A 12,558-nucleotide genomic window follows, 5' to 3' on the forward strand; every position below is an offset into this window, starting at 1 on the left:
GGAAACATTTAGACTGTAGAGTAGACTAGGGGAACATTTAGACTGGAGAGTAGACTAGGGGAAACATTTAGACTGTAGAGTAGACTAGGGGGAAACATTTAGACTGTAGAGTAGACTAGGGGAAACATTTAGACTGTAGAGAAGACTAGGGGAAACATTAAGACTGTAGAGTAGACTAGGGGAAACATTTAGACTGTAGAGTAGACTAGGGGGAACCATTTAGACTGTAGAGTAGACTAGGGGGAAACATTTAGACTGTAGAGTAGACTAGGGGAACATTTAGACTGTAGAGTAGACTAGGGGAACATTTAGACTATAGAGTAGACTAGGGGAACATTTAGACTATAGAGTAGAATAGGGGAACATTTAGACTGTAGAGTAGACTAGGGGGAACATTTAGACTGTAGAGTAGACTAGGGAAACATTTAGACTGCAGAGTAGACTAGGGGGAACATTTAGACTGTAGAGTAGACTAGGGGAACAGTTAGACTGTAGAGTAGACTAGGGGAACATTTAGACTGTAGAGTAGACTAGGGGAACATTTAGACTGTAGAGTAGACTAGGGGAACATTTAGACTTTAGAGTAGACTAGGGGAACATTTAGACTGTAGAGTAGACTAGGGGGAAACATTCAGACTGTAGAGTAGACTAGGGGAACATTTAGACTGTAGAGTAGACTAGGGGGAAACATTCAGACTGTAGAGTAGACTAGGGGAACATTTAGACTATAGAGTAGACTAGGGGGAACATTTAGACTATAGAGTAGACTAGGGGAACATTTAGACTGTAGAGTAGACTAGGGGAAACACATTTAGACTGTAGAGTAGACTAGGGGAAACATTTAGACTGTAGAGTAGACTAGGGGAAACATTTAGACTGTAGAGTAGACTAGGGGAACACATTTAGACTGTAGAGTAGACTAGGGGAAACATTTAGACTGTAGAGTAGACTAGGAGAAACATTTAGACTGTAGAGTAGACTAGGGGAACACATTTAGACTGTAGAGTAGACTATTGGAAACACATTTAGACTGTAGAGTAGACTAGGGGGAACATTTAGACTGTAGAGTAGACTAGGGGAAACATTTAGACTGTAGAGTAGACTAGGGGAAAACATTTAGACTGTAGAGTAGACTAGGGGAACATTTAGACTGTAGAGTAGACTAGGGGAACATTTAGACTGTAGAGTAGACTAGGGGGACATTTAGACTATAGAGTATACTAGGGGAAACATTTAGACTGTAGAGTAGACTAGGGAAACATTTAGACTGTAGAGTAGACTAGGGGGAACATTTAGACTGTAGAGTAGAATAGGGGAAACATTTAGACTGTAGAGTAGACTAGGGAAAACATTTAGACTGTAGAGTAGACTAGGGGGAAACATTTAGACTGTAGAGTAGACTAGGGGAAACATTTAGACTGCAGAGTAGACTAGGGGGAAACATTTAGACTGTAGAGTAGACTAGGGGGAACATTTAGACTGTAGAGTAGACTAGGGGAAACATTTAGACTGTAGAGTAGACTAGGGGAACATTTAGACTGTAGAGTAGACTAGGGGGAAACATTTAGACTGTAGAGTAGACTAGGGGAAACATTTAGACTGTAGAGTAGACTAGGGGAAACATTTAGACTGTAGAGTAGACTAGGGGAACACATTTAGACTGTAGAGTAGACTAGGGGAACATTTAGACTGTAGAGTAGACTAGGGGGAACATTTAGACTGTAGAGTAGACTAGGGGGAAACATTTAGACTGTAGAGTAGACTAGGGAAACATTTAGACTGTAGAGTAGACTAGGGGAAACATTTAGACTGTAGAGTAGACTAGGGGAACATTTAGACTGTAGACTAGGGGGAAACATTTAGACTGTAGAGTAGACTATTGAAATATTTAGACTGTAGAGTAGACTAGGGGAAACATTTAGACTGTAGAGTAGACTAGGGGAACACATTTAGACTGTAGAGTAGACTAGGGGAACATTTAGACTGTAGAGTAGACTAGGGGGAACATTTAGACTGTAGAGTAGACTAGGGGGAAACATTTAGACTGTAGAGTAGACTAGGGAAACATTTAGACTGTAGAGTAGACTAGGGGAAACATTTAGACTGTAGAGTAGACTAGGGGAACATTTAGACTGTAGACTAGGGGAAACATTTAGACTGTAGAGTAGACTAGGGGAACACATTTAGACTGTAGAGTAGACTAGGGGAAACATTTAGACTGTAGAGTAGACTAGGGGGAACATTTAGACTGTAGAGTAGACTAGGGGGAAACATTTAGACTGTAGAGTAGACTAGGGGAAACATTTAGACTGTAGAGTAGACTAGGGGAAACATTTAGACTGTAGAGTAGACTAGGGGAACATTTAGACTGTAGAGTAGACTAGGGGAACATTTAGACTATAGAGTAGACTAGGGGAAACATTTAGACTGTAGAGTAGACTAGGGAAACATTTAGACTGTAGAGTAGACTAGGGGGAACATTTAGACTGTAGAGTAGACTAGGGGAAACATTTAGACTGTAGAGTAGACTAGGGGGAAACATTTAGACTGTAGAGTAGACTAGGGGAAACATTTAGACTGTAGAGTAGACTAGGGGAACACATTTAGACTGTAGAGTAGACTAGGGGAAACATTTAGACTGTAGAGTAGACTAGGGGAAACATTTACACTGTAGAGTAGACTAGGGGAAACATTTAGACTGTAGAATAGACTAGGGGAAACATTTAGACTGTAGAATAGACTAGGGGAAATCCACAACACATTCTGTATTTGCTTAACATCTACCGATCTAAGGTGTAGTCTGCAAGAGGGAGAGTTTTTGAGTTGCCTTTGATATCTCCCACAGCAGTACTCATATTGATTACATTACAGTTGGATGGATCTGATCGACTTTAGTCAGTCTATAATCATCTGATTTTCCCTTCATGTTTTGGAGTGATAGAGTAACAGAAATAACAGTATACAGTCTGACACAACAGAACCAGTAGATTTAGAGACGTTTAGCAGTGTCTAGCAGGAGTTCTGATCTAGGATAAGTTTTACTTTTTAAATCATAATGAATAAGATTATATGGACAGGGGGAAGCTGATCCTGGATCAGAACTACTCTAAGAGGCTCTATCTCCCTATATCCCTAGTCTTCCAGTCCAAAAGTTTGACATACACTATCAATTCAGGTCCTCTGTTGGCCTGACATTAGGCTGATCTTCTGCCAGTCAGTGTGAGGATGGTAGAGCCACTAGCCAGTCAGTTTTAGGATGGTAGACCCACTAGCCAGTCAGTTTGAGGATGGTAGAGCCACTAGCCAGTCAGTTTGAGGATGGTAGAGCCACTAGCCAGTCAGTTTGCGGATGGTAGAGTCACTAGCCAGTCAGTTTGAGGATGGTAGAGCCACTAGCCAGTCAGTTTGAGGATGGTAGAGCCACTAGCCAGTCAGATTGAGGATGGTAGAGCCACTAGCCAGTCAGTTTGAGGATGGTAGAGCCACTAGCCAGTCAGTTTGAGGATGGTAGAGCCACTAGCCAGTCAGTTTGAGGATGGTAGAGCCACTAGCTAGTCAGTTTGAGGATGGTAGAGCCACTAGCCAGTCAGTTTGAGGATGGTAGAGCCACTAGCCAGTCAGTTTGAGGATGGTAGAGCCACTAGCCAGTCAGTTTGCGGATGGTAGAGCCACTAGCCAGTCAGTTTGAGGATGGTAGAGACACTAGCCAGTCAGTTTGCGGATGGTAGAGCCACTAGCCAGTCAGTTTGCGGATGGTAGAGCCACTAGCCAGTCAGTTTGAGGATGGTAGAGCCACTAGCCAGTCCGTTTGAGGATGGTAGAGCCACTAGCCAGTCAGTGTGAGGATGGTAGAGCCACTAGCCAGTCAGTTTGCGGATGGTAGAGCCACTAGCCAGTCAGTTTGCGGATGGTAGAGCCACTAGCCCGTCAGTGTGATAATAAATAGTGGAAGGCCAGAGGGTTATAGAGGGCTTAGGGGGCCAATGAATTACTGGACTGCCCTGGGAGGGGCTCGGACTGTGTCCCAAATGGCATCCTATTCCCTACATAGTGCACTACTTTTGACCAGAACCCCTATAGGGGCTATGAAGGCAAGCGGTATCGGAGCGTCAAGTCTAGGACCTAAAGGCTCCTTAACAGCTTCTACCCCCAAGCCACAAGACTGCTAAACAATCAATCAAATGGCCAACGGACATATTTTAAAACCCTTTTAAGTTGTAGTTCATTTCAATTGCTTTGTGGTACAATGAGTAGCGCCCTTCATTCTGGTTAATCATGTCACATGACCTGGATTTGAACCTTTATTTTAAACTTCCAGAAATGAGAATTAGATGTATGCAAACATGTATGCAATTGTCTGAGGATGATGCAGGACCATCTGACATAAAAAGAACATGGGACAGTTTGATGAATAAGATTTAAACAAAGATCCAGGTCATGTGACATGATTAGCCAAAACACAGAGCCCTCCCCCTGAAACCTCCTCCTTGGTGAAATAAATCTGGTCTCTTGTTTGTTTAATGTGGGAGCGAGATAGTCTTTTTAAATCATGCAACCATTTCATGTGATACAATCAGGGACCTCCTGTTTCCTTTGAAGAACACTAAACTGCATGAATTAGAGCACTTCAAATGTTGCCTATTTATAGACTGTTGAAGGGCATCTTTCTTCTAAAAGGCGCATTAATGACTTGATGGAGCGTTTGTGTGTTCTCTAAGAAAAACAGATACAGAGTAGAAGAATCATGTGACGTCATAGAACGAGGAAATGCTGGTGTATTTTTTTTAACACACGCCCATCTTTTAACATCTTTTTAACGTCTTTTAACACACGCCCATCATTCTAGACAGTTCATTAAGATCTCATGCATATTCCTGCCCTCCTCTCTCCCTTCATTCTAGACAGTTCATTAAGATCTCATGCATATTCCTGCCCTCCTCTCTCTCTTCATTCTAGACAGTTCATTAAGATCTCACGCATATTCCTGCCCTCCTCTCTCCCTTCATTCTAAACAGTTCATTAAGATCTCATGCATATTCCTGCCCTCCTCTCTCTCTTCATTCTAGACAGTTCATTAAGATCTCATGCATATTCCTGCCCTCCTCTCTCTCTTCATTCTAGACAGTTCATTAAGATCTCACGCATATTCCTGCCCTCCTCTCTCCCTTCATTCTAGACAGTTCATTAAGATCTCACGCATATTCCTGCCCTCCTCTCTCCCTTCATTCTAGACAGTTCATTAAGATCTCATGCATATTCCTGCCCTCCTCTCTCCCTTCATTCTAGACAGTTCATTAAGACCTCATGCATATTTCTGCGCAACGTCTCTCCCTTCATTCTAGACCCTTCGTCAAGACCTCATGCATATTCCTGCCCTCCACTCTCCCTTTATCCCTTCATTCCTTGACCCATAACCTGCTACCCATGCATCTTTTATGATAAGGGACATACGTGCGTCTGCACAAAATCCCTCCTTTATGTTGTCACCCTGCCCTACTTAACAATTACTTCTGCTCACCCCCACCTCTAGAGGCATGTGTTATTCATTGACTATATTCCTCTGTCCTTCCTTCCCTCTATCCTTCCTACCTTCCCACTATCCTTCCTTCCCTCTATCCTTCCTTCCCTCTGTCCTTCCTTCTCTCTATCCTTCCTTTCCTATATCCTTCCTTCCTTCTATCCTTCCTTCCTTCTATCCTTCCTTCTCTCTATCCTTCCTTTCCTCTATCCTTCCTTCTCTCTATCCTTCCTTCCCTCTATCCTTCCTTTCCTCTATCCTTCCTTCCCTCTATCCTTCCTTCCCTCTATCCTTCCTTTCCTCTATCCTTCCTTCTCTCTATCCTTCCTTCCCTCTATCCTTCCTTTCCTCTATCCTTCCTTACTCCCACCTCCAGATGCATGAGTTATTCATTGACTATACTCCTCTGTCCTTCCCCACTTTCACCTATACTGAGTAAATGATGAATGAGTTATTCCAAACTCCTCCATCATTCTTCCTCTCCTCCTCACACCATTCTACCTCCACTTCTCCTTTCTTGTCACCTCTCTCCTCCTCACTTACTCTAAATCTTCCTTTCTCTTTCCTCCTTTTCTGTCTATGGTGTTGCCTGCCTGCCTGCCTGCCTGCCTGCCTGCCTGCCTGCCTGCCTGCCTGCCTGCCTGCCTGCCTGACTGACTGACTGACTGACTGCCTGCCTGCCTGCCTGACTGACTGACTGTACTGTCCCCAATGCAAGACTGGCAATACTTCTGTTCTGTTCTGTCCTATTCTATTCTATTCTATTGTATTCTGCCATATCCCCAGCAACCCCTGCCAGCCTTCTGTTCTCCCTCCAGTGTGTGGGAAATAGCCAGCTAGAAAAGTGTTGATTGCGCCCAGCCTGCTTTAAACAAGAATCCAGGGTGGTGGATCAGCCAAGCTACTGTACTGTACAGGGCCAAGGTGAACAGGAGGACAGGACAGTCTGCAGGGCTCGATGATGGACAGAACAGAACCGTTAAAGACACAAACTGGATAAATGATATGCACTCTCACTGTTCAGGGTTGTTGCAACAGGTGCATCTTAAATGGTTGATATTTATCTCAGGGAAAGGAGGGTTCTCCTACTAAGACATTGTGGGAGCGTTTTTAATATAAAGGACAAAGTGTAAATTCCTAACCTGGCTGCCTTTCCATTTGATGGTAATCCACTGATTGTGATGGCGATCTCAAAGCACATTCCTGAAACGTCAAACGTCTGATCATGAAAAAGTGGCGGTAACTGATATGACCACTAGCCAACTGACATAACAGAATAAAACAGGCCAAACATAACATGACCGTTTGGAGGGACTTTCCAATGGGGAGAAAGCAACAAGTCCATTCAACCTGCTGCCCTTTCATATGTAAGTGATTGGTGACAGCAGACTCCATTCCAGACAGATCTATAAATAGAAATCCAACTCCCCCTTTTTCTCCCATTCTCTCTCCTCTCTCCTTCCCCCTGGCGCATTGTATTCTCCCCCCTATTGTTCCACTCCAGATAGACCATCACCGACCACTGAGAAGAGACGGGATCTGTGTGCGAGTGTGAATTTGTGTATATGTGCGTGTGTGTGTGATTGAGTGTGTGTGTGTGTGATTGAGTGTGTGAGTGTGTGTGTGTGCGTGTGTGAGTGTGTGTGCGTGTGTGTGTGTGCCAGTTGGGAGAGAAGGGACCTGAGATGTTATGCGTCAGAAACAATGGGTGGGCTCCTACCTCCTGCAGTTTAAAACCTGTTGTTCTAGAGGACCAACCACAGACATGCACACTGCCTATCCCTCCATCCCCACCGCTCTCTCACTCTGTTCTCTCTCTCACTCCTTTCCCTCTCTCACTCCGTTCTCTCTCTCACTCTTTTCCCTCTCTCACTCCTTTCCCTCTCTCACTCCGTTCTCTCTTTCACTCCGTTCTCTCTCACTCCATTCTCTCTCTCACTCCTTTCCCTCTCTCACTCTGTTCTCTTTCTCACTCATTTCCCTCTCTCACCCCGTTCTCTCTCTCACTCCTTTATGTCTCTCACTCCTTTCCCTATCTCATTCCGTTCTCTCTCTCACTCTGTTCTCTCTCTCACTCCTTCCACTCTCTCACTCCTTTATCTCTCTCACTCCTTTCCCTCTCTCACTCCTTTCCCTCTCTCTCTTCTTTTCCCTTCTTAAAGTATAGACCAGGGGCTCTAGGTTATGTAACTGGTAATACGGGTGTTAATTGACTGGGCTAATTCATACTCTCTCTGCCCAGCAGAAATTACTAATGTGACACAGTATAATGAATCATGTTTATCAACCGGATCAACAATGGCTGCATCCAAAATGGCACCCTATTCCTTATAAAGTGCACTACTTTTGACCAGGGCCCTATGGGTAGTAGAGCCCTATGAGTAGAAGAACACTATGGGTAGTAGAGCCCCATGGGTAATAGAACCCTTTGGGTAGTAGAGCCCTATGAGTAGAAGAACACTATGGGTAGTAGAGTCCCATGGGTAGTAGAACCTTTTTAGTAGTAGAGCCCTATGAGTAGAAGAACACTATGGCTAGTAGAACACTATGGGTAGTAGAGCCCCATGGGTAGTAGAACCCTTTGGGTAGTAGAGCCCTATGAGTAGAAGAACACTATGGGTAGTAGAGCCCTATGGGTAGAAGAACACTATGGGTAGTAGAGCCCTATGGGTAGTAGAGCCCCATGGCTAGTAGAGCCCTATGGGTAGTAGAGCCCTATGGGTAGTAGAGCCCTATGGGTAGTAGAGCCCTATGGGTAGTAGAGCCCTATGGGTAGTAGAACCCTATTGGACATAATCAAGAAGTTTTGCATATTTATTGGAGCACTAAGATCAGCAATAATATGAATTATGTATGACCTTGATGAGGTGTGTGTGTGTGCGTGTGTGTGTGTATGAGTGTGTGTGTCTTTATTACTTTTCGGTATGTGAATCCATTTCACATGAATTGGTTCTCAGCAGTTTGACTGGGAATAGGTATCTGTCCCAAATGGCACACTATTCCATATATAGTGCACTTATTTGAACCCCTATGGGTCCTGGACAAAAGTAGTGCACTATTTTGTGAATAGGGTGCCATTTGAGATGCAACCTACAGACTTGATTAATCCCATCAAATCCCTCAGGCTAATGTGCCAATATACCAGCTGATTGGATGGATACTTGAGACTCCTCTCATATGATGTACCAAACTGTATTTCAGTAATAATGTCATGAATCTCTTGTGGACTGACCAAATTACGCAATATTCTAGTTCTGGGTTAACCAATATTATATTGTCATCTCCTGGAAACTAAACGGAGAATAGCATATTTAGATTCCAGGCTGCCTACAGCTTTTGACGTCTGAAGTAAGGCCGATTCCACAACCATGGTCTGTGGAGAGCTCAGTGGCAATTCACTGGAATTATGGCCTTAGTTAACATGCATCCAATTCCACAGACATGTTCCTAATCTAGAAAACGAATCACAAAAAATCGATTCCAGTTTGTAAGGCTACCTCAGGGTTCCACAAAAGTGGAATGCATTTCTGACCACCGGTAGGTGGCACTGTTGCAATGTTCGCCAGAAACCCCGAGGTGTGCAAGCGAATGGAGATTGGAGAGCGCAATTGCCCCTATCTATCTGTGCGTGTTCAAATGATGTAATGCAACGGCATATGTGTGGGTGAGAAGGGAGAGGGGCCATGTTATTTTTCTCCGTGGTTAAACTGGATTTACAGTACCGGGCTCGCGCTGTCCCCAATTGAGTGGCATTATCATGTACGGCGATGGAGAGGGCACTGTTTGGGACAGAGTCGGACGCCCCCGACGGGACTGCATGTGCTACCTCGGACCTCCGACAACTTTGATGCCCATGTAAGAATTATGATGAAGTTCTCAGTAGACTAGACTGTTCCAAAATTAGATAGGCTACATTGCATAGTAGCCTATGGAGTCAGTAAGTGCGTATACAACTAGGCTGTTGTTGGAAAATGTTCTTCATGCGTCCATGCGGAAAAGCAATTGCGGATAAAATAACCTTTGATAAATAGCCTAAACCAGAATCACAAGTTAATTAGTCTAAGTCTACTCTAAATGGTTACCTTCTGTTCAATTTTGACGGTTAACTGTTTATCTCACGGACTTTGTGTTTTATTTTACCTGCGACTGCATTACCTGCACTGAAAAAAATCGATTCCAGGTTGTAGGATAAAATTTAGATTTAAAAAAATTATATTCCTATATATGAAAGTTACAGTAACACATTAGTATCCAAACAATGGAATTAAATCAGTCTATATGACTGTAAGCATTAATAATCCAGCTGGCGACTGAGCTGATGATAGGCGAAAGCTATCAGATCAACAGAAACGAATTCTTCAAGTTGACGAGTTGTGTTCATGTCATGCGAGTCCCTGAACATCAGCATAATAACCTGCGGTTTAAACAGTCGGCAATTAGCCTAGAACAGAATGACACGGAGCAATACTTCAGTGGACACGACATAATTAACGACGCGCATTCCCCATACAAATAAAGATCAGATAGGATAGGCTACTCATCTCTGATTTCCCAGCGTAGGCTAGGCATACAACGCCTCAAGGTGGCTGGGAGCCGCAAGAAAGAAAAACAATGGTAATATATACTAGTATAGTTTTATGTTTTTCCCTGTGCGGTTGGAGAACATTATCCAGAGGAAGAGATGCCTAGGCTTACTGGTACAATGATGCGCTCCAGTGCGCGCACTGGCGCACGCCTCATAGACTGTCACAAATGTTTTGTCCTCATCCTTCCAAATCACGTTGAATCGATTCATTCATTAGCTACTAAAGCCTACGCGTAGGCTATCTTAACTTTCTCGTTTTTAATAAGGATTGCACAGTGCATTCATATACAGTACACAGCACAGCACTGCGGTCGCCCAGTCACTTTCGCTTAGCTTCTCTCTCCATCTCTGCCCCTCTCGAGCACATGGTCAGTGAAGGATGAAGATTTCCGGCTCTATGGCCTCCCAGCAGCGGCGTGTGGCTTCCACCAGTGTTGGAGGGAAACTAAACCAGCTCTTAACATTAGTGGTTGACTGAGTTGAAATTGACGGTGGGGAATCATGTTTTATCTTGTCCCGTCGACCACGGCCCTTCCGTCCGCGCGCATTAGAACTCTCGCAATCCGCTTGGTCTGAACGGGCCGCACATCCGGCTCATGGTTCCTGACACTCTTCTAACCACATCTCATGTCATACTCTTTCTACAGCGGGATGCGGAAGTCTCCCGATGTGAGTCCCAGACGGCTTTCGGACATCAGCCCCCAACTGAGACAACTGAAGTATCTGGTTGTGGACGAGTCTATCAAAGAGGACACTTTAAAATCGTCCCGTTCCTTTGAAGACATTAACAGCGCGTCGATAGAGGAGAGGATCTTGAGGATCACTGGATACTACGGCTATCAACCTTGGAATGCTGTCTACACCAACAGTGAGTAGACCAGTATGGCTTCTTTTACAATTAGCTGCCTACCCGTGACCGTTAAATAAATGATGCTGTGTAGAGTTTGTGTGATTTAAACTTTTATTTGGAATTTAGAAGTCTTGAATTATGGGCTATATATATTTGACCTAAGTGTACGGCCAATATCCATAACAGTCCAGACTAAATGTGCAAGATACCTAGAAACAAGGTAAGAGAAATAGCCTTTGTTTGAATTAGTATAAAAGTTGAGACAAAACATAATAAATGCAATGTGCTTTCTCTCGCTCTCTCTCGTTGTGTGTGTGAGTGCGTGAGTGTGTGTGTGTGTGAGTGCGGGCGTGTGTGTGTGTGAGTGTGTGTGTGCTGTGTGTGTGTGTGCTGTGTGTGTGAGTGCGTGGGTGTGTGTGTGTGTGTGTGTGTGTGTGTGTGCTGTGCTGTGTGTATGTGTGTGTGTGTGTGTGTGAGTGCGTGGGTGTGTGAGTGCGTGGGTGCGTGGGTGTGTGTGTGTGTGTGTGTGTGCTGTGTGTGTGTGTGTGTGTGTGCGTGGGTGTGCTGTGTGTGTGTGTGTGTGTGTGTGTGTGTGTGTGTGTGTGTGTGTGTGTGCGTGGGTGTGTGTGCTGTGCTGTGTGTGTGTGTGTGCGTGGGTGTGTGTGAGTGCGTGGGTGTGTGTGTGTGCTGTGTGTGTGTGTGCGTGGGTGGGTGTGTGTGCTGTGCTGTGTGTGTGTGTGTGTGTGTGTGTGTGTGTGTGTGTGTGTGTGTGTGTGTGTGTGTGTGTGTGTGTGTGTGTATGTGTGTGTGTATGAGTGAATCCCGCTGCTCCTAAGAACTGGCCTCTTTCACTATAATTAGCTGCATCAGTTGCTACCAAACAGAAATTAGCCTGTAAATTACAGTGTTTGGTGTTTTGTTATGCATTAATCACCTAATTATAAATGCATGGCTGTTGCAGTGGGGGTGAGAGTTGGGGCAAAGCAGCCCTGTTGTTTCAGCTGAATCATGGAAAAAGAATCACACAAACATGACACACACACACACACACACACACACACACACACACACACACACACACACACACACACACACACACACACACACACACACACGGAGAGAGTAGTGCACAGAATTGAAATAATGAGTGAATATAGACAGGGAAGTCATGACCATCTTAATTCAGCACCTGCATTAATGTCATTATTCAGGTCAGGAAGAGAAGGTAAACAACAACACTAAGTGCTATTGCTTAGGAATTGACTTTCCATTCTGCAGACTTGTTTTCAATGCATATAAAGCAGCAGATCTGTAAGCTAAAGGTCCAGTGTTGTGCCTAACACACTGTATACAGTAAGTTACGCTTGATGATGTTGATGATGATCACCATGATGTGTGTGTGTGTTTTTCGACCCCTTGGGATAAGCAGCATGTTGTGGGCGTGTGTGGGAGCAAACTGTAAACACCCAAACAGGTGATGTCATTGTCTTGCCTTGTTGGGTTCTTTGTGTGATGTCCTAGTTACAGTCGTATACAGACAGCAAAAACAAAGGACCCACACACACAGAAAGAGAGAGGGACATGTAAAGGTGGTGTAAAAGGAGG

At 44.3% G+C, this 12,558-nt stretch overlaps 1 protein-coding gene across 1 annotated transcript in view; it reads left to right on the top strand.

Moving 5' to 3' along the window:
- Window positions 1–9,248: 9,248 nt before the first annotated feature.
- LOC139381615 (solute carrier family 35 member F3-like) overlaps window positions 9,249–12,558 on the top strand; it is a 233,233-nt gene continuing 229,923 nt past the window's right edge. The window contains exons 1-2 of the mRNA XM_071125278.1: window positions 9,249–9,373; window positions 10,751–10,971. Coding sequence (XP_070981379.1) covers window positions 9,276–9,373; window positions 10,751–10,971 — 319 coding nt within the window. The 5' untranslated portion in view covers window positions 9,249–9,275. The remainder of the gene's footprint in view (window positions 9,374–10,750; window positions 10,972–12,558) is intronic.

Source organism: Oncorhynchus clarkii, chromosome 23 (genome assembly GCF_045791955.1).
Source record: "Oncorhynchus clarkii lewisi isolate Uvic-CL-2024 chromosome 23, UVic_Ocla_1.0, whole genome shotgun sequence".
Classification (NCBI taxonomy): Eukaryota; Metazoa; Chordata; class Actinopteri; order Salmoniformes; family Salmonidae; genus Oncorhynchus; species Oncorhynchus clarkii.